The sequence below is a fragment of the Argentina anserina genome, chromosome 2 (genome assembly GCF_933775445.1).
Source record: "Argentina anserina chromosome 2, drPotAnse1.1, whole genome shotgun sequence".
Taxonomy (NCBI): Eukaryota; Viridiplantae; Streptophyta; class Magnoliopsida; order Rosales; family Rosaceae; genus Argentina; species Argentina anserina.
The window spans coordinates 1628272-1650990 of NC_065873.1; the positions used below are offsets into that span (position 1 = coordinate 1628272).

The 22719-nt window shown below is 40.5% G+C and overlaps 2 protein-coding genes across 2 annotated transcripts; one reads left to right on the forward strand and one right to left on the reverse strand.

The window, feature by feature from the left end:
* Positions 1-5317: 5317 nt before the first annotated feature.
* Positions 5318-6643, reverse strand: LOC126782356 (probable L-type lectin-domain containing receptor kinase S.7). The gene is made up of 2 exons (XM_050507581.1): positions 6499-6643; positions 5318-6195 (listed from the first exon to the last, which is right to left on the reverse strand). The coding sequence occupies exons 1-2, from the start codon at positions 6641-6643 to the stop codon at positions 5318-5320; spliced, it is 1023 nt and encodes a 340-aa protein (XP_050363538.1).
* A 5157-nt stretch (positions 6644-11800) lies between these two features.
* LOC126783483 (uncharacterized) lies at positions 11801-14598 on the forward strand. The gene is made up of 3 exons (XM_050508960.1): positions 11801-12033; positions 12132-14182; positions 14305-14598. Exons 1-3 carry the CDS (start codon positions 11859-11861, stop codon positions 14380-14382), a joined length of 2304 nt encoding a protein of 767 aa, XP_050364917.1. The 5' UTR covers positions 11801-11858; the 3' UTR covers positions 14383-14598.
* Positions 14599-22719: the final 8121 nt, after the last annotated feature.

Consider the following 22719-nt stretch of genomic DNA (forward strand, 5'->3'; position numbering starts at 1 on the left):
GTAACAAGATTACCCCCAACAAAGGTAAAGTACCCTGATGTGGATCTCCGATCTGTAATATTTCCAGCTCAGTCTGCATCTGTGAAGCCACAAATTTCAAGGATTTTATTGTGATTAGAGAACATTACTCCTCTCTCCGGAGCTGACTTCAAGTACCTCAAGATCCTTACAACAGCATCCATGTGATCCTCGCTGGGATTATGCATGAACTGACTTACTACACTTACTGCATATGCAACATCTGGTCTGGTATGTGATAGATAAATCAGACGTCCAACTAGCCTTTGATAATGAGGTTTGTCAGTATGGACTTGATCTGGATACTCTGCTAACCGATGGTTCTGCTCGATAGGAGTATCAATGGGAGTGCAGTCCAACATACCTGTCTCTGTTAGTAGATCAAGAATGTACTTCCTCTGACACAGATAGATACCATCACTACCCCGGGCTACTTCAATGCCTAAGAAGTACTTGAGTGTACCTAGGTCCTTCATCTCAAACTCTGTGGCAAGCTGTTTCTGTAATTTATCCACCTCAACAGAATCATTCCCAGTAACTACCATATCATCAACATATATAATTAGGGATGTTACCTTCCCTTGTTGATGTTTGAGAAATAACGTGTGGTCTGAATTACTCTGTTTGTAGCCAATCTTCCTCATGAATTGTGAGAATCTTCCAAACCAAGCACGAGGTGACTGTTTAAGGCCATACAAAGACTTTCTCAATCCGCATACGAAGTTACTTGGAGAAGCGGCCACATATCCAGGCGGAAGATCCATGTATACTTCCTCCGTTAGTTCTCCATGAAGGAATGCATTCTTAACATCAAACTGCCTAAGTGGCCAGTTCAAGTTGGCAGCGACAGAAAGCAATACCCGGATAGTGTTTATCTTTGCAACATGTGCAAATGTCTCATCATAGTCTATGCCATATGTTTGGGTGAACCCCTTCGCTACTAAGCGTGCTTTATACCGGCTTACTGACCCATCTGGATTATGCTTCACTGTAAACACCCAACGACATCCTACTGTCTTCTTGCCATATGGTGGAGGTACAAGCTCCCAAGTATTGTTCTTTTGTAATGCTTCCATCTCTTCCTCCATTGCTTTCCTCCATTTTGGATCTCCCAACGCATCCTGCACTTTGTTAGGTACTGATACAGTAGATATTTGATTCACAAATGACTCATATGACTTAGATAATCTTTTGGTAGATATAAAATTCGCTACCAGATACTTGGCTGTAGTCTGAAGGGTAAGTTCATATCTTTTTGTTGGTTGATCCCGAGTAGACCTATTTGACAAAACATATTGTCTACTATTAGCTCTAATAGAATGACTAACCTCAGGTAAGTGATCTTCTATACCAGGAGAGCATTGGTCAGGTGTAGAAACAGTAGTATGGGAGATATGAGGGGCAGTTGTGTTTTCATCGGCTGGTTCCTGAATCTCTGGAGTGACTACACCGCCGGAATTATCCGGTGGCGCCTGTGTAGCTGCTACATTGGTAATCTCAACTGAACCTGTCACCATATCTACTGGTTTACTTGTCTCCCCCTCTCCAGGATACAGCTCTTCAAAATAGGAATTCTCCCCCTGAAGAGCAGTATCAGAAGGGGCAAAATAACTCATGTCCTCAAAGAAAGTAACATTCATAGTGACATAGTACTGCTTGGTAGGTGGATGATAGCACCGGTACCCTTTTTGATGGCCTCCATACCCAACAAACACACATTTAATCGCCCGGGCATCCAATTTAGACTGCTGATATTTTGGAAGATGGACAAAAGCAACACAACCGAAAACACGGGCAGGAAGATTATGAAAAGAGGGTAAGGAGACATGAGATGCAAGTACCTCATATGGAACTTTGCCCTGAAGAACACGAGAAGGAAGACGATTAATGAGGTGGGCGGAAGTGATGACAGCATCACCCCAAAGATACTTAGGCATCACCCCAAAACACATGTTTCACAACATAAACAAGACTCGTCCACACTAATAAACAAAGTGGGCATGGATTTTTTCATAACACTAAAAGATGGATGCCCTAAGCGACGATGCCATAACCAAATTTCACTTAGCTTGTCAGAAGTGGAGAGTAACGCAGTCCAAGACTACCCCCCTGGTTTTTCACCTGCGTATGTCAGATCCAGATGAAACAACCGGCTCCGCAAATACCCCCGACCAATTACTCGTCCGGTGAGAAGATCTTGAAATATCACATACATAGGAAAAAAGGTCACAGAGCACTGAGCGTCAGCGTTCAGTTGGGGAACAGATATCAAATGATGAGATAGAGCAGGTACATATAGCACATTGTGAAGCTCTATGGTAGGAGTATTACGAACAGACCATGTCCCTACCACAGGGAATGGCTCACCATTAGCATTAGTAACATAGGGTACACGTGAAGGAGACAATATGGTAAACTAAGATTTGTCATAAGTCATATGATCAGACGCACCAGAATCAATAATCCATGTATCAAAGCCAACAAAGTGAGAAATATTTAAAGTCATACCAATTTTACCATGACCAGCGATGGATGCGGTAGGGATGAACATTATTTGACAAATCAGAGGTTATACAGCGGAAGCACCAAAAAATGGATATGAACCTGCCTTGGGTGTACGTGCACTGTCAGTGAACCTGCACTGACAAACAAGACAACCAAATCTGGACCGGGTCGGGCAGAAGATGTACCGGGTCAGGTCGAGGATGTACCGGGTCGGGTCGAGGATGTACCGGGTCGAGGATGGACCTGGTCGGGTCGAGCGCACCGGGTCGGGTCGAGTGGAGCTGGGCTAGGCTGGACACTGGGGTGGGCCGGGTGTTGAATGTTGGGCTCAAAAATCCGGGTCGGGTCTTGGAAGGGAGCTCCACCGAGAGAAGGTATTAGAGTCGGGTCGGTCTTGGAATCGTGGAGTCTTGAAGTCGGAAGCTCAACCGAGAGTGGCGACGCGGAAGGAAGACGGCGGTGAGGTATGCGGCCGGTGAGGTCTAGTCGCTGAAGACGGCGGCCGGTGAGGTCTGGGCCAGAGAAACTTGCTGGACAAGACCCGCTGCCGGAAGGGTCGGGAAGGAGAAGAAGACAAGCTCGCTGCCGGAAGGGAAGGAGCTCGCTGCTGGAAGGGATGAGCTCGCTGGACGGTGGCCGGCGAGGTCTCTGCTGCTCCGGTCGAGCTCGGCTTCGGCGGAGGACCCGTCTGCTCAAAAAGAAACACAGAAAAAGACAGAGCTGATTTTTGCTCTGATACCAAGAAGATTAGTGTTTTTTATTGATGATTATTACATACAATTGATTATCTATATATAGCCAGATTATACCCCTCCTCTCCACAAATCACTCAATCGCACTCACAGGGTGTTCTTCATATTGACATAATGACAGTACCGAAACCTTGCGGTTATCTTTGCTCGGACAAATTTGCTCCAGATTCATCAAAAACTGATTCAAACTTATTACCTGAGTTTGAATAAGCTAGTAATAGCATTAGTACATCATCTACAACGTACTTGCTTTTTCGGTCTCTTTCTCGAACTGTGATCGCTAGTGTTTCTTATCCATGTGTTGTGGTGTTTGAAGGAAAATAAATCAAGAGAAACAGCTGTGGAAAGTCGAATCAAGTGACTGATATAAGAGAATTTCTGTGCAGTTGAAACTTTTCAAGATTCACGAGCAGTTGTTGATTCATAATCTGTCAGTCATGTCATCAAGTAGAAAGTTACAGCTTACCAGGAAAATGTCCTAATCTCATGAACTGTCTTGAAAAAGGAGTCAATACTGGAATATTCGAGTGTGATTACATATGAAGATTTTGAAAATAAAAAAATGAAAAAATTAAAGGAAACTTTTGAGGTCAATTAGTAGTCTAGACTCCAGAAACTGGAATATTCTAGTTGAACAGGGTCTAGAAACATTTAGACATTCAATGGCATAGTACTGAATGTTACAAATTATATCAGGTTGGTCAGGAGACCTACTTGATGCAATAACTGAGCTGCTGAATGTTTGGCTGCTGGACTAGAAGAGTATATAGTTTGGTCTTAGTGAGTTGCACACTTTTACGGTTTTACCTCGATTTTAGTCTGATTATAAATGAGATCTGCACTTGATTAGTAATAGAGATTTCGCAACATAGTAAAGTTTAGAAAGATGCCAATAAACCTGCAACTGTTCTGCTTGATCTTATAACATACTTTTCTTTATGATAGCTCAACCTTGTAAATCCAGAAACTTTTGTGTTATGCTATAAGCTATTGGACTACAGTATGCTCATAACTGTCATGCCAATCTTTTCAAGTCCCTCGAAAACTATATGGTATGAAATCAGATGTGTTTTTTTTTTAAAAACTCCATTGATAAGCCAAGTCCAGATCCTTTTTTCCAGTTTAGCTCCTCGTTGTGGCAAGGGAAAGAAATAAAAAAAAACTCCAAAATAAGCTATGAGAAAACACAAACAGATACGGAGTAAGCTCGATCAACTGATAACGATAGATCTAATTCTTTTGGAGGTATGGAAATAAGAACAGCCGCATCATGGTTACCCTAGTATTACCTGCAGAAAATGACTATGGATAGAAGCTGGAAACTGGTTCCTGTTTTTTTTATAAGAAAACAGCTGTACATGGTTTGCTAGGTCTCTGCATTGGAGGGTGACATACTGTACCCTGAAAGCAGCACATCTACTTTTCTAGTAATAGAGTGACTCATAAATCAATACCACTACCCTGTAATCAAGAACATAACCTTCAATAGAGGAAATTACCAACCAACAAAACCCTTCTACCACTATTGTCACTGCAGTTACTCTTTTGCATAATCCATGTAGATATCAATCAACGTAACCTTACTCATAAGAAAGTAAAGCACAAAGGTGTTACCAAGCTGAAAATTGTGTAGAAATCAATCAAGGACCCTTTAGCCATATGAAAAATTGTTACTAGAACAAGTATTACAACCGATATTATTCAAGCAAGCTTCTCTTATCCTGGATCTAAGCAGAGAGCACAAAGTCCGTAGTAGGCTTGAACTTGGGCCATTGAAACAGTCTCTAATCTTCAAATTCCAGGGAAAAGGAGCATAACAAATAAAAGAATTGAACTATGTAAAACTATGCAATCTCATATAGACTATTCACAATATGAAACCTGCTTCAGTTGATAACAATCTCACACATTGAGCCTTCCTCACAGTCTGAAACGATGTCATCAACAGATAGGGACACGCCACAAGAGAAACTGAGACTTGGCTTAACCCTCGGCACAGCTGGAGGTTCTGCCTCCATTGCTCAAGATCTGCAGAACTCTCCTCATTGTAGGCCTCTTGGAGCTATCCGGATTGCACAACTCAAACCGACAAGCAGCAGCTTCCTCATCAAACTCCCCAGCCAACCTCGGATCAGGCAAAGCTCACTCATATCCTGATACAACACCCTCTCTAGGCTCCCATTCACGAGCAGCAGTCGCCCTTCTCGACACACCAGCCCTCCAAATGCACAAGATTCTTGTGCCTTTAAGCAAGCGACAATCGACAGCTCTGCAACCCTATTCGGATGACACCCCCCTGTAGCTGCCTCCAGCTCCCTATAACCAAACACCTGCCTCGGCCCCGCCACCACCTCCGCCTTGAAACTCAAAACCCCGAAATTCCCGAGCCCCAACCCCATTCTCCGGCGGCTATCGCCGGAATTCGGCGCCGGCAGCCTTGGACTAACAATGTCATACGTATCGGATACGCTGTGGCCTGTGGGCCTCGCCGAAATGAAGCTCGACAACCAGGAGCTCCGATTCTCGACCTGGTGAAGCTCTGTGCTGCCGACGTACATGATCTGTTTCAGGTAGCCGGAAAGATCGATGGCGACGGTGAGGACCGGGGTCGGCGGCTTGAGGGTTTCTTGGTCGTTCTTGTAGGCGGTGACGGCGGCGCCGTTCTTGAGGTCAACGTCCTGGTTAATGGGGTCGGCGGTCTTGATGGAGGCGATGTCAAGGCCGACGCGGCTGTCGTTCGGGTCGGAAAAGTGTGGGTCCATCTTGGTGTCGAATTCCACGGCGGTGAATGCGGGGGGTGGTGACGTGGAGAAGTTGAGGAGGCCGAGAAATGCGCCGAGGGTGGAGTTGGAGGGGGAGAGGAAAAACGACATGCCGTCGCCGGAGGAGGAGGAAGAAGAGGGTGAAAGCAAGAAGCTTTCTGATGGAAGAAAAGAAAAGAAAAAACGAGAAAGAAAATTGAGACAAGATTGAAAAGAAAAAAAGGAAAGAAAACAGAGTGAAACACTTGCAGAGACCAAGAGATTAAGAAAGTTGGGTCCTCTGCAAGAATTTCATTGGGAACCTCAATTGGGGAGGATGAAAGAGGCCGCCATGCTCCACATGGCGTTGAAGACTTTGTAGCCCAATAAACCCAGAAGAACCAGAAGTGGAGCGACACCTAAACCCAGAAGAAGAAGCATGGCAAACACAACAACACACATGTCTTTGACAGACCACTTACTTCCTCTGTCATTCTTGATGGCAGCTTTCTCAGCTCTCTCTTGTTCCCTTTGCACCCTCTTTTCCTCCATCTTGGCCCACTTTTCAGCACTCTTGTGCTTTCTGCCGAGCCTTCCATCAGATGTGACACCAGTAGTGAGACCCATGGTGGTGGTGAATTGAAAAATAAGAGTGCTCTGTTTTTTCTGGGGATTTGTGTAATTGAGAGAGTACAGAGAAATGAGACTGTTCTTTGGGGGTTTAATAGGTTTTATATAACGTCTTTGGGTCCCACCTTAACAGACTCTGAGCGGGAATCCCATTATTTCAACAAGAACTTACTCTAATTATAGCGTTACAGTGTATTTCCACTTTTTTTTTTACCGCAACTCGTTTCTTCAATATATATATGTCATATAATAATGATAAAAAAAATTATTCTACTATCATCGAAGAAAAAAATTAAAAAGTACGTTATCTTTATTCTTTAATACCAAAAATTCTAACACTTTGATTCTTCATTTCGCTCGCCCAGTTCCTCATTTAGTCATTTCTTCCCTTGATTCCTCATCTTTCTCTCTCTCATTCCTCATAAGCCATGCATCCATTATCTTCTACACCACCAATAATAATAATCTTCTTCTTCTTTTAAGTTTAACCCACCAATACCCTTATTTGATTCGTCTACAACTAGTAACAATGATGTGATTGATTCTTACGCTGGTTAAGAATGGCCGAAGATATGCTACTTCATCTCTCTAATTTTTCACGCTAAACTTAAATGATACAGTAGTAAAAATAGGTTGTACGTCATGACTCATGGGTGCCTTGGTGCATGTGGTTTTTCATGCAACATCTATTTGAATTCGGCCACATCTTTTGCACCCATGCAAGTCTTAATTAGTTCCATTTGGGACATACACATGACTATGTTTAGTTTGGCATTCTGTTAATAATTCTGGCCAACAACCCTATGAAATTGAGTTCAAACAAATAATTATATGGAAACTCCTGATCGAATATGCAGACCTAGCTAGCTTAAATAACCATGCATATCAGATCAACTCCACTATATGCACTCATCTTTTGATTCTATATACCGAAAATTTTGGGAGCCATCATAATTCATTTATATATGTTGGTAAAATCGAACCATGGCTGAGGAGCACAGCCTACTTATGTACGTGAAATATATCATTTTATCAATGAAAGTCATTGTTGATTATATAATAAGTGGGAGGCACACACAACGACGTACTGTCCCAAATAACAACGTACTAGAATTTCTTTTGTTCTCAGTTAGTCATAATACTTTTTAGAGCTGGAAAGGAAAATAACATAAACACGAATCACAGAGAAATTATTGTGGTATATGGAAGAACAATCCAATGGGAGTAGAATTCCAATCCAGGTTGGAGACTGAGATCTTGGATTAATCGGAGTCCAATGAGGCCATGGTTATATTATAAGTAGCTGAGTATAGAGAGTAAAGAGAGATTGGAAGAGATGACCGAAGCGGTTGTGCTTTTGACAAATGAAATCATGCGACACTTTGCTAAATTTCTTTACTTCTTTTTTTGGTCAATTAAATTTCTTTACTTCAACCTCAAGAAGCTACTTGATTACAAGAGAGAGCAAACGTGCAGCAGCCAGAGTAGTGATCATGGATTTGAACATGAACTTTTTCCCGGTGAAATCTTGGACAAAATTGTACAGAATCTGATGTTAAGTGACCGGATACGCTCGAGCCTGGTTTGCAAGTCTTGGAGGTCAGTTATTAGGAGTACTACTCCCGCAAATATTGAGTTCCCCTGGTTAGTACTTCCTCAATCCCCGAATTGCAGGAGCGACAAAACCCTAAGTTTTTTTAACCTCTCCGATGGCAAAGTTGTCAATCTGACGCTGCCCAAGCCGGTTCAAGGAGGATGGTTCTGTGGGTCTTCCAAAGGTTGGCTGACAATGATCAAGGAACAAAGACTAAACTCTAAGATGTTTCTTCTCAATCCAATCTCACGAGCCCTACACCAACTTCCATCCTTGGCAACTATTCCATGTTTTCAAAGATATGTAAGAAAGAGAAACTGGAGACGTTATGGTGCCAACTTTTTCTTTAAGCAAGTCTTGCTATCTACCTCAAATATTACTTCAGAACAGTGTGTGGTAGCAGCACTCTTTGGTTCTTACAAGGATTTGTGGTTGTGCAGACCTGGAGGCAATTCATGGAGTGTCTTCCGTCCTTTAGATGAGGAACACGACACTTTCTTTATCCATTTACTATTTTCCAGTGGTAAGCTATACGCCTTGATTGCTAGTAACATCAAGAAAGATATGATTGTAGCTCGGACCTTAAGATTTGGAGATAATGCACTGGAACTGATAATGGTCTATGTTGATATATGCATAGATCCAACAGTCGAACCATCACTTAAGGAGTCTGTAGAGACTGAGGAGTATAATGACCACACAGTCTACTTACAGTGTCATGTTAGACCATTCTTGTTAGAATCAACCAACAACGAAGTCCTACTGATCCTTAGATTTCAGGACAAATTTATGGCGGAAGTCAACGAAGAAGAAGAAGAAGATGATGATGATGACGACGACAACGACTACGCTGATGGTGAATACATTCTTGAAGGTGCGGAAGAAGGGAATGACAACGAAGAAGAAGAAGAAGAAGAAGACAATTTTGATGAAGGTGATTATAATTACAACGATGAAGATAATGATAGTGATGAAGAAATTTATGATGCGCCCGCCAGCGATACGGATTCGGATTCGGATCCGGATCCGGATCTGCCTAGGTATGAAAGGACAAGCTGCTTTTATGTATATAAGATTGATTCTAAGCCTGACGGAAACAATGTGTATACTAGGGTACACAGTCTGGGAGACCAAATATTGTTTTTGGCCGATGACGGATCTACTTTTTCACTCTCCTCAACGGATTTTGAAGGATACGGAAAGAACTGCATCTATTTTGCTGCAAATGGAGCAGGCAGATTCATGATTCCAAACTCACATAGATCTCGAGAGATTGGTACCTTCTACCTAGATACCGGCAAGATTAAGAGATCTTTTCCTAGTATTGAGTTTTCAACTCGGTCTCGGATAAATTGGTATATTCCAAGTTTATGAAATCATAAAAAGATTGAAATTTTTAACACTAACTTGGTCTTAAGTTGCATATTTATATTGTAAATCCCTTGATTCCTCATCTTCCATCATGTTTGACATGGAACTTGATTGAATACCCAACGCCAACACGTGCTGAGGTACTACTCTCATTTCTACTAAATGATCTGATTATAGAGGAAGATGAAGCAAATAAATATCTTCTATAATGACTACTTTCTCTAAAGGTTGCAGATGTCTCTGAAGCTGTTCGACAGTATGCAGATGCCTTCATGCTAGCTGGAGAATCAGCTATTGGATTATATGGGCAGAAGGCTCTTTCTATCCTTCAAATGATCAGCAGCAGAATGGAGACATGGAGTCGTGTAGAGAATCGTCAAGATTATTTGCACCTACGGAAACTAGGAGTCTCGTTGCCTGATCGCTTTGCTGAGCAGGTATGCAATTCTGCTGTGGGGATGGGTACCTTTCTTCCATTCTTCTCTTTTAAAAGTAGATTTATTCTTCTTACAACAATAAACAAATAAATAAAGAAGTAGATATATTCAACAATACGAGTAATTTTGGCGTACAATTTAGTTTTTGAATACCCTCTTTATCCTGCACATAAAAAGCAGCAGCTTCCTCATCAAACTCCCCAGCCACCCTCGGATCAGCTGCATCAATAATCCTCCCCTCAGAATGCAGCCCCCTGTAAATGCACAAGATTCTTGTGCCGCAAGCAAGCGATAATCGACAGCTCTGCAACCCTACTCGGATGACACTCCCCTGGAGCTGCCAATTGCCTCGATCGGCCCCACCACCACCTCCGCCTTAAAACTCTTCACTCTCCTCTCCTCCCTCCATTTCCTCACACTCATAACCCCGAGCCCCAGCCCCATTCTCCGGCGGTTGTCAACGGAATCCGGCGCCGGCAGCCTTGGACTAACAATGACATACGTATCTGATACGCTGTGGGCCTTGCCGGAACGAATCCCGACGACAGAATTCCAAAGAGATGAATGCGGGGGTAGTGACGTGGAGGAGATGAGGAGGGCCGAGAAATGCGCCGGGAGAGCCGAGGGGTGGAGTTGGAGGGGGAGAGGAAAAACGACATGCCGTTGCAGGAGGAGGAGGAAGAGGGTGAAAGCAAAAGCAAGATGATGCTTTCTTGGATTGATGGAAGAAAAGACAAAAAGGAGGATAAAAATTGAGACAAGATTAAAAAGAAAAGGAAAGAAATTAAACGGAGATTTCAACAAAAAGTACCTCCATCCATGTACTTAACATTTTAAAATTATGATATTGGTACTAAAGTTTCTATTTCTATTTTATTTTATTTTTTTCTGTCAATTAACATTATTAATGCTTTATTTTCCACTAATTTTAAAGACAATTTCATCATTTTATTTCCCAGTGATTTCAGATTTTATTTCTCTCTAAATTTAACTTCTATTTCCAGTGTTTTATTCTATTAGCTTGGGTTGTTGCTAATTATGCTATTTCTGTTTGTTATAGTATGCACCCCTGAGGCAATTCAATGCTGAGTATAGCCACTTTGTCCCAAAGTGCCGTCGTCTAAGCCATTAGTTTCTTCAGGCATTCTTATCTGTCGGCTTTCTCTTCAAATGCTCTAGCGATTTTTGTCCATAATAGATATGTAGGGAACCATAATTCAAGAAGCACATACTCAATCAAATTTCTTATTTAAATTAGTTTTCTCCATTATCTTATTTCAATTAATTATAATTCTAAGCTATATATCAAATTCACCTTTTGATTTGAGTTTGTGCTCTCATGCATGTTAGTCTATTTATTGTATATGCTCATGCCTAATTTGATCACACTGCAAACACACAAGTAATTTCTCTGTAAGTTGGAAAGCCTCATGATTTTTTATGATTCCATAAAATGAAAATGAAACCCACTTAATAATTACCCTACAAAAATTCAATATAGTGAATATACCATCTGAGTATCGAGTCAAAACACCAACACACCCTAACCATATCAAACCACATCCTCAACGGCTACTTCAAGATCCAACGGCTCCGAATCCCCCCCCTCCAACCCTTTTGACTATTCCCAACGGTCCCCAAAACCCTTTCGCTTATTTTTTTTTTCAAATTCAAAACCCCCCAAAATCTCATTCTTTAAGTCTCTCAAAGTTATAGCCGTTACCAAATCACATTCCAATTCTATTCGTCTCTTCCAATTAAATCCCATCCCCAATTTCACAAGAACCAAAGAAACCCTACTTTTTCGATCATGGCCGCGCCGCCGAACAAGTCCCCAATTTCGACCCGACCCGGCCCCATTTCCCGTAACTCGGAGACCGCCAACCCCGTCCGGCGAAGCTTCACCGGCAACCCCTTCGCCAAGCCTTCAATCGTCGCCAATTCAAGAACTCCCGACCCGATTTCCCCCGCCGCCGCTCCTTCAGGTACGGCGCCTCGTTTTCCCCCCTGAAAATTTCCAGAAAGTTTCAATCTTTAGAATTGTAGGGTTTCTGATTCTTAGGGTTTTTCTTTTGTGTTGCAGAGACGACTCCACGGCGGAGCTCCATGGGGAGAGAGATGGTGGTGAGTTTTCGCGACTCGGAGGACAAAGAGAACGGGAAAGATTCCGGGAGTTGGAAGCAAATCCGGGTCCGGTCGCCGGCGGCGAAGAATTTCATGTCGCCGACGATCTCCGCCGCCTCCAAGATCAACGCTTCGCCGAGGAAGAAGATCCTGGCCGAGAGGAACGAGCCGGTTCGGACCTCTTCACCGTCCGTCTCCGATTTCAAAGTCAAAAGAGTGACCTTTGCTCCGGCGCCGACGGATGTGGTATATTCCGATCAGCACCAGGAGGTGGGCCCCACAACAACCCCTGTGGCTGCTTCTGCGGTGGTTTCGGAACCTCCGAAACTTGAAATGGGTGTTGAAGAAATGGTGCCTCTGGAGTGCCCTGAACCTGTTTGTGAAAATGCCTATGATATTGTGAATCTTGACCCCAGTTTCAAGATTAGTCCTCCTCCGGCGGTGTCGTCGGAGCAGGCCATTGTGCCGCTGGATGCAGACCCGTCTGCTCCTCCTCCTTATGATCCCAGGACCAATTACCTTTCGCCGAGGCCGCAGTTTCTTCATTACAGACCAAACCCGAGAGTTGAGTATTATCTGAGTAAGGATGGTGAGGGCAAGAGGCTTGAGGAGAGCTTCATTTCAGAGAGCTTTTCGGATACTGAGGAAACACACTCGGATTGTTCTCCGAAGGGAGTTGAAGATGTTACTTTCTCTGCTGAGGTGGTAAAGGAGGAGGAGGAAGAAGGAGTAATGGAGGATGAGGAGGAAGAAGTACCTGTGTCGGAACCAATGCCCATCATTAGCCCCAGCACTGAGGCTGTGCCAAAGGAGGAGGAGGATGTTGAAGTAGTAGAAGAGTGCAGGGAGCCACGCTTCAGCTGGATATCAAAGTTCATTGCTTTGATAATGGTTTTGGCGGTTGCGCTTTTCGCAGTTTCTGCTGTTGAAGTAAATGTTGAGGTTTGGTCTGCAAGCTCTGTGTCTTTTGTTTCTGAGTTCGTTTCGAATATCAGAGGTGCCAAGAATGTGGGTACATTGCAATATTATAACCTCACTTTGATGGAAGATGCTCGGGTTAATGAGTATTCGGTGTTTGATCAATGTAACAAAGAAATGGAAGAAATGGGTGAGTTTGATGTGTTTGGAAAGGCAATGGGAAATGTGGTCGAGGTTGAGGATTCAGAGGAAAAGGGTCTGCAAGAGATTGGAGCGGCTGAATATGAAGAAAAAATGGATCAGGAGGTTGGTCTGGCAGAGATTGGAGCAGCTGACTATGCTGAACCAATTGATCATGGGGCTGAAGTACAGCACATTGAATGTTTGGAAAATAACAAGCCAGAGATTGGCGCTGATGAACAAGTGGAGGAACCTGTTGAGCAAGGGAATGAACAAGTTGAGGATACTGAAGCCTTGGAAGAGGAAATGAGACCTCCAACAATTGTAGCAACTGAGAATTCCGTTGAAGTACATGCTGATCCAGACTTTAAGGAAATGGCTGAACCAACTAACATGGAAGAGTTGGTTTCACATTATGAAGATACTGCTGAAGAAAATACTGTTGTTGATTATGCACATTCCGAGCCTGAAAGTATTGCAAGCTCAGAAGTATTGAATGTTACATCTGAGGGGGCTGCTGACAGTATGGTTTCCATAATGAGTGGGCTGGGAATTGCAGTTTTGGTTCTCACATTGGCTGGATTCACAGCCATCATCTATATGAATAAACGAGAGAGCTCACCTTCAATTCCTGCAAATTATGCTGTTAATCCATTGGTGAACAAGAAATTGGCCGGAAGTCCCATAGTTCCAGTTAGCACTGAGCACACCTACTGTCCCTCTGAAATGAGTAGCTTCCAGACTAATTCAGTGTACTGCTCAAAAGGACTAAAGGCATCAGAGGAAGTAGAAAGCCAGGAGAAGAGGGCCAGGAAGAACAGTAGGAGAGACTCCGTGGCTTCAACTGACTCCTCAATGGGATCGCCATCTTATGGGAGTTTTACAACTTACGAGAGAATTCCAATTAAGAAGGTAAACTATCTATTCATGATACACGCTTATGGTGTAACTTGTGCTATTTTCATGTTCTGTGGTGTGTGTGCTTATGCATTCTTATGATGTTTTCATAATATGTGAATTTGTGGGTTCTGCAGGGATATGGAGAAGAAAAGATTGTAACTCCTGTCAGGCGCTCGAGCAGAATTATCAGAAAACAAGTGACCTCGCCTTGATGAAAAAAATGCAAGTCATCTATCTCTTTTATCCCATTGCCCTACTCTGCAATATAGCGATTCCCGAGGGACTCACTGTTTAGCTTGACTGGTTGTTGTAGTTGGATAACTTGATATTAGGAGGAAAGGTCTACGGTAGGAGTGTCTATTAGCACTAATTCATTAGTTGAATGACATTGTAATCTCCTGCCATTTTCTAATGGTTTCTGTTAGTAATAACAGTCTTCTTTCGTTGTCTGCCTCGTCCACACTTGTCATATTGAACCTGCAGATGCAATTCTTACTTAACATTTGATGCATTGAACCTTATTGATGCAATGACAGCCTGAGGGAGTCAAAGACCCTTTATATTGATGCTTAAATTGAAACAAACTGAGGGATACAATCACCATTCAATCACAATCTATGATCTTGCGTTTCAGTCTTGAAAGATACTCTTTCATAAATTTCCCAGGTCCAGAAATGATCAGTGTTATGCATGAAAGCTAGTCAAGTAAACTTTTTCATTTTGTTTTATTTTTAAAAAGTAGAAGTCCTAAAGTAACAAAATTTGATCATGGACTATGGATTTCTTTCTAGGAACAAAAAAAAAATCATGGACTATCACCTAATTCTGGAAACAATGAAAATCGAACCCCTCTTGTTTTCACTTTCTTTAAGTACTTTGTTAACCTTTATATGTACTACCCTTCTACACAAACAAGTACTTATTTTCCAAAATTGTAGTCACTCCATTTTCTTCTGATATAAACCCTTGTACTTCTACAGTCCTTGTAGTTACTCCATTTCTACCTTTCATTAAATGACAGCTCTTTGAAATCCAAAAATTATCTGCTCTTTCTCTTGGACACCCAAAAGACTCATGTTTTCAAAAACTTGGTTCACGTATCTTGGGAATAGGGGAATGCCAACAATAATGGAGAGAAAAATCAGTCAATGGGTAAAGCATTTGAAATTCAAAAGCTTCTTGAGGGTTTATAAGATCAAAAGCTTCACAAAAAGCTTCTAAACCAGGGTCAGTGTAGCTACTAGAGTAATAGAGACAGAGTTCAAGTTGACTGAGATTGGTGATTATGGTGAAGTCTCAAAGATCAGGAATGACTTTGAGAGTTTGAAATCAGTTGATCATCCTCCACAAGCAAGAGGTATGTATTATCCTATGCCATCTGGTGTTTTTGTTCTTGATGTTTATTGTTTGGTTTGATGTGGTTAAAGACCTAATGTGGACCTTGAGATAGTAGTACCCAGTTTTACTTCATACATTTGTATGAGATATTTTGAAATAAAAACTGGGATTTTGATGTTTCTTGGCGCCTGTTTTATCTACATCTTGATCATTCTTTCTGTTTTGAGTTTTGGCTTTGGTCCTCTTCTTGGTTGCTGTTTCATTTGAAACCCATGTGAATGATAAGATGAAAGAGCATTGGCTCTGTATTTTGATTTTCTGGATTATACAAGACTTCAACAGAACTTACTCAAGCTTTTATACTTCGATTCTTAATGAATGTAACATCATGAAACCGAACAGAAATGATTGCTTTATTTGTCCAAGGGAACGCCAATGAACACAAAGAGTTTTGAACATCTGTTTGGTTTTCTGAATCACGAAGAGTTGTGCCAAAACCATTTAGAGTAGTTAATTTCTTGCTTGTAGTCAACATTGTTCAGGATTTATTGTTTGCTTGATTCCCAAGCCAAATAAGTTCTTTGATTTGTTCAGATCAGCTGGGAACGTATTCTGTTTCTCTTAGGTAAGGATATAGAATGATTTCTATGATCAAGTTTTTGATGTTAATTGTTAAGTGAGCCAGTTGTAGGAGGAGGTAGACCAAAGAAGAAAAACAGTGCGGCATAGGGGAGCAGCATAAGAGCACTAATAGTGACTGGAAGCTTTTCAACCATTCAGGGAAGTGAAGGAACTGACCCCAACCCTAGTCGCCGAATTACAAGGTTTCTTTCTCTTGACTTTTGGGTTGGGTTGTTCTTGGTTGATTTCTTTCTTTCTTACTAATGTAGTTTTTTTTTTTCTTTTAGGGGTCATCGTGGTCAGTCAAAGGTTCAAGCTGCAATAGCTGCTGAAATAATTGACCTGGAGAGTTCAGAAGATGAACTGAGACAAGCAGAAAATAGTAGTTTTAATTTTAGGAAAGTAGTTATTGACTTAGATAGCTCAGAAGATGAGGAGAGTCAAGCAGAAAACAGTAAGTGTGCTGCTGGGGGAGTAGTAAAATTTGCTAAAGTAATTGATGTGATTGACCTTGAAAGTTCTGAAGATGATCAGAGTCTGAATGAAAGAATTGCTGATCACGGTTCCAAGTGTAGTGTAACTATGGAGGAGATTCTGCTGATTCCAGAGTCCAATGAAGTAGAAAGTACAATTACTACTGAAGCTTACGAAGTTGACAATCTTCAAGCTCAAAGTGAGAAGACCATTACTACTAATGATTCTGAAGTTAAAAATTTTCAAGCTGAAAGTGCTCAAGTACTGATTGATGAGACTGACCTTGAAAGTTCAGATGATGAGCAGAGTCTGAAAGAAAGTACTGCTGACCATGGTCTTAAATGTAATGTAAGCATGGAGGAGACTGCTGATTCCAGAGTCTGATGAAGTCGAAAGTACAATTACTACTGATCCTTTTAAAGTTGAGAATCTTCAAGCTCAAAGTGAAATGACCATTACTACTAATGCTTATGAAGTTGAGAATATTCAAGCAGCTCAAAGACAGATGACTAATCGTGTTGGATCGGAGCGTATCACTTTGGAGCCTTTGCATACTGATCGATAACTTGGCGACTGCTTTGACAGAGCAGGTGCAGGTGCAGGTTGAGGTACACCATGTGTTTGATGGCAGTGCTTATAAAACAGAAGGAATGACTGAATATGTTGCGTTTGGACTTGGGAGTATTTCTGACATTGCAAGTTCTGATGAAAATGATCAGCCAGAGATTGGGGTAACCGACAGCAATGGAGAAGTAGAGATTGATCTTGATCACGAAAAAGTTTATCAACAAGATGAAACACCAGTTTCTTTGTTTTAGAGAAAATTGATGAAACGCCAGTTGACATCAAGGATTCGGGTAAAAAGGGTCGGCTAGAGGTTGGGGCATTACTAGATTTGGATCAAGAATGTGAAAAACAATGTGAGCATCTTCAAGCTCAAACTGATATGCCTACCGATGCTGAACTGGAGTTTATCAGTTTCGGTGCCTTGCATTATGATAACATGATTGCTTCGGAGGAGGGGCTATGTGTTGATCATGGAACAATGCTTGACTGTGATGTGTTAGGAAATACTCTAAGGAGTAACCCAGAAGTTGCATCTTTTGAAGAAGAGAATCAGTTGGAGATTGGAGCAGCTGACAACTATGGACTATGGAGAAATAGAGGTTGAATCAAACTATGAAGTTGGTGAAGAGGACGAATTAGAAGCTGGCATTGAGGCTTTTGAGGAGAAGGATCTGCCAGAAAATGAATTCAAGGTTTCCATGGTCAATGTTGTAGCGATTTCCATATTGATTTCAGCATTGATTTCTGTCTTAATTGGATCCACAGCCTTCAGTTCTGTGAAGAATGGAAACATCTCAACCAGCTTGAACAGTATTATATATCTATATGCCAACAATCACTGCCGACCAAGCATTTGAATGCAAGCATTGATGAGGGATGCAGCACTGTTCACATTTTTTCAGGACATACCCTCTTCATGGAATCTATCCAGACCAGATTCCAGAAGAGTGCATTATATAGCTTGATAGGACTGGAGTCTGGAGGCATCAGCTGAAGATGAAATCCCGAAGAGAGGCGCTACCGTTGTATGTCAACAACCAATGCTCACTGAGAATTTGAATGCAAGTTTCGTCGTGCCAGTGAGTACAATGCACAAGATTTCCAAAAGGCACTGTTCTTGGAATTGGATCACAGAGTCATTTCATTCAGAATTGAGCAGCTTACAGAACAGTTCATCATACCAAACACAAGGACTAAATGAATCATATAAAGCTGAGAGCCAGGAGAAGAGTGGCTCAGGAAACACCAAACAAGAGGGGCATTGGCTCCAGTTGAGTCCTCAATGGGCTGATCACGGGAGGTCTACAACAATAGAGAAAAGCAGCATTGTTAATTTCAACTTGAGATTCATAAAACACGTATGTTGTTACTCATTTTTGTGTTTTTGTTGGTTCTCCAGGGACATGGTGATGATAAGTTTGTTGCTCCTCAATGGCCTTGCCGTCTTTATGGAAATTTTACAACTTACAAGAAATATCCAACAAAAAATGTGAGTCAGATGTATAGTGCACACTCCTACATTATACTTGTACCAGTGATTGTAAATTTGTACGTGGTTAGTTATTTGGTTTGGTTCTGCAAGGAAATGGAGACAAAGTGAATATTACTCCTCAACCTCTGGAACTTTGTGGAAACTTTACAAACAGATGAGAACTTCCAATTTGAGCGCTTATATGATTCTCGTTCCTACTTTGCATTAGAAAAAGAAGTCGCGATTGGGACTAAAGGCTATATGCAAAACACAGAAACATCAGTACATCATATATTGATATTGTTCTTCATCATGGTTTGCGCTTTTGTAGGTGCTGCAGTGACATGGGGGTGAAGAGGATGTTAATCCTGTTTGCTCAAGCAGAATCATCAGAAAACAAGTTACCTCACCGTGATCATGTACATATAGTCACTTTGTTCTGTGTTGAGCTACTAAGCGATGTTTTGGTGAAGGAAAGCCTCTATTATATTGTAGTATCATGGTGTTAAGCTGTAAATGGTAAGCAGTATCAGTAACTGAATAACTTTGTATCACCCATCATATTCTAATGATCATAATTAGTAAAAGCTTAGTTTTGTTGTCGGGCTTTTTTCATTTTTTTTTTTGGAAAAGGGGCTTTGTCACTTATGCATTGTACTACTGGACATTAAGAGCATCTCCAACCCACCTCAAAATCAACTTCAACCCAATTGTCAATTACACGTTTATTTAATATCTTGTAGAGCGATGTCAAATTTGGCACCCAGATCTCGAGTGTCTTTTATTTTTTATTGTTTCTTCTCCTCAACTCTTTTTTTGTCTACCATCACAATTTCATATTCGATCCAGAACCTTTTCTTCTACCACACCCATTCTATCATTCCATTACTGTTGGATATGGATTTTAATTTGTCAGATTCTTCCTCTGATGTCGCAAATGAATAATTTTGGGCTCTTGCTAATTCGTCATTAGATGAAAAATTACATCTGCAAACGATTTTACTACAAGAGAAATTAGTGAATGGTAGGAGAAGACATCGGGGTTCAATCCCTGGTCGGAAGTTTACACCTAGGCTACGATCTCAAGGCCATCAGACAATTTCCCAAGGGTTTTTTTGTTGAAAATCCAATTCATGGGCTTGTGAAATTCCGGAGAAATTTTCGAATGCATCATCCTCTTTTTCTTCGAATTCTTGAAAGGGTAAAAACTTGTGACTCCTATTTTGTTCAAAAATGAGATTCAGCAGGGCGTCTTGGATTATTGTCTTTGCAAAAGGCAACCGTTGCGATGCGGATGCTTTCTCTTTGAATTGAGGCAGATGTTGTGGGTGATTATTGTAAAATTGGTGAAAGCCTAACACCTTTTGGGGGAAGATCACATATTGTTACCATAAATACAAGGACTTTGATTCTGATCGTCCCAACAAATGCTGAAACAATAGTGGGGCAAAATATAGAGTATTGTCAACAAATTTTCAAGGTGTGTTGCAACTATAAATAATCTACATGAAAGTGGGAAGACTGAACAAGACAAGGTAATTTTTAGTTCATTGCCTCCTACGATTAAATCATAAAAACACTACAATTATAAGAACCTGAAACTCGTATAACCTTGTTACCTATTTTTCTCTTATACATAATGTAGATGCAAAGAGTATGTTTGAAGAACAAGAGAAGGGGAAGAGGTTCACTCTTGATCATGCCTGGATTCTCTTAAGGCACCAACCAAAATGGAAACAAATAATGCAAGAGCCAAACATGAAGAAAAGTAAGAAACGATCTAAACCTTCTACAACTAATATCTCTTCATCTTCAACTACAAGCACTCATATAGATATTGAGGAGGAGATGAACACTTGTAGTTTAGTGACTAGACCACCAGGTAGAAAGGCTGAAAAAAGAAAGCTGAAAGAAACTGATTAACTAACTACAAAAGTTACATCTAGAAAAAAAAATGAAAATAAACTACAAATTATACTTGAAAAGATTGAAGTTGATAAGGAGAAAGTGTGAATTAGGAAATAAGTGGCTGAGAATATAAAGAGAGAGGCTAAGATGAAAATTATGGATATGGATACATCTACTATGAATTCTCTATAAATGGAGTATTATTCCAAACTGCAAATGAAAATTTTGCAAGGTGACACTTGAAGATTTCTATCTCCAATTTTCTTTTGATAATTTATTATTGTTGTTTAATTTTTAATTATGTATGAAGTTTCTTTTTGTTATCCAGACAATGTAATATTTAGAACACAATGTGTTTGTTTGTGTTCTTATTAAATGAACGGTGGTTTCTTTTCAACGCAGTAGGATTATGACAATCTTGAAGTGGTTTTTATTTTGTTGTATCTCATGTAATATTAGTTATAAATTTGCTGTAATGTTGCCGCAGTTTGAACATGACATACCATAGATTTAACACTTGATACAAGATCAATAAGAGAAAGAAAACAAGAAAAAAGAATGATATATATTAAAATAATATTCAAGTTAGACATTTGAAAATCAAGACTAGTCAAAATGACAAATGTTTTACATGCAGATGCCAAAATTTAAATTTGACAACAACTTTTAGCATCTCTACCGAAGAACACATTTAAGTAGGCAAATTTTGAACTGGAGTCCACACTGAATAGCCACTTACGTGGGTAAATTTCATTTTCTACTGCACTTTTCAATCAATTAGCTTCAGTACACACTAGGGGTGGGCACGGGACGGGGTTCATCCCACGTCCCGTTCCACTCTTTTGAATCGGGACGAGATCGGGATGGGACGAGGGTTTTAAAGAATGCATCCCACTCGGGATTCATCCCGGTTGAGACGGGACGGGACAAATCTCACCTTCCGATGAAGTTAAATAAAAACCTATATTTTTACTTTTTATTAACAAAGTAACATTTAATAATCAAATTTTAACAAAATAAATCATATTATGTTCAAAATATTATAATTTACCATTATTATTTGAGTTGATATAATTTTGGAGTTATTAAAAATATAAATTAGTTTCATTTTGATACAAATATATAATAATTTTTAAGTTTTCATTAAAGGTGGGACGGGACGGGACGAAGCGGGATATAAATTATTCGTCCCACGTTCCATCCCACTATTATAAAACGGGACGGGATCGGGACGGGACGAACGTTTTTAGACCTCTGTCCCGTCCCTATGAATTTCGGGACGGGAGCGGGACGGGAGCGAGATTTCCGTTTTTTATGCCCACCCCTAGTATACACCCATATCTGATTTTGACCATACCCAAGATCACGTATCATTTCCAATTAATGTCACTTGAAGCAAATTTAAGCTACCAAAACTTAGGATTGGGGTGAGAAACAATTGAGTTTCCTTCTTCTAAAATTTGTCCATCCATTTCTCAATACATGCATAGGTAACAATGGTAAAATCAAAAACCCGGACACTACATATGTAAAGTTGCACACTGATACAAGATAGTATGCTTGTTCTAATGTACGTCCTAAACATTTTGGGTATGGTATGGATCAAATACATTTGTTTTTCCATATTTATTTGAACTGGATCCTAACAAATTGCAGCTGATATCACTATGAATCATTGAAAGTAGCATCTTAAATGATATAGCCTTGCTTGTACATCTCACGAGAAAAGAATAACAACCATTTACAAAGTTTAGTAGGAACTACAAGTATACAGCGAAGTCAAGTGAGATACCAAACAACTATATATGATTACGACGGATTACCGATTTACCATATTTCATTAATAAATGTACATAAAGTGATGGATTTATATGATGGATGTCGTTGCTTTATGTGCGACAACTACTTTTTAACTTTAAGAAACTCAAAAGATACACACATTTTAGCCATTAGTTTGACGAGAAAATTTTCGGTGTTATCATAGTACCACATGTTAAAATCTAGTGGTCTGTCATTCCAATCACAATAAACTAAAAATATATTTTAGTTTTTATGTCAAAAACTATTTTGAGTTTATTTCTAAAACCCTAATTCTAAACCCTAAATCTTAAATCATAAATCCTAAACCCTAAACTATAAAACCATAAATCATAAACCATAAACCTTAAAT

What these genes read in the sequence shown, in the direction of transcription:
- LOC126782356 (XM_050507581.1), bottom strand. Translation starts at nt 6,643, where the DNA reads ATGGGTCTCACTACTGGTGTCACATCTGATGGAAGGCTCGGCAGAAAG. An exon ending in CATCAAGAATGACAGAGGAA is followed by an intron (nt 6,196 to 6,498) that starts GTAAGTGGTCTG and finishes TTCTTCCATCAG; the next exon opens with AAAGCTTCTTGCTTTCACCC.
- LOC126783483 (XM_050508960.1), top strand. Translation starts at nt 11,859, where the DNA reads ATGGCCGCGCCGCCGAACAAGTCCCCAATTTCGACCCGACCCGGCCCC. An exon ending in CCCCGCCGCCGCTCCTTCAG is followed by an intron (nt 12,034 to 12,131) that starts GTACGGCGCCTC and finishes TTTGTGTTGCAG; the next exon opens with AGACGACTCCACGGCGGAGC. An exon ending in AGAGAATTCCAATTAAGAAG is followed by an intron (nt 14,183 to 14,304) that starts GTAAACTATCTA and finishes TGGGTTCTGCAG; the next exon opens with GGATATGGAGAAGAAAAGAT.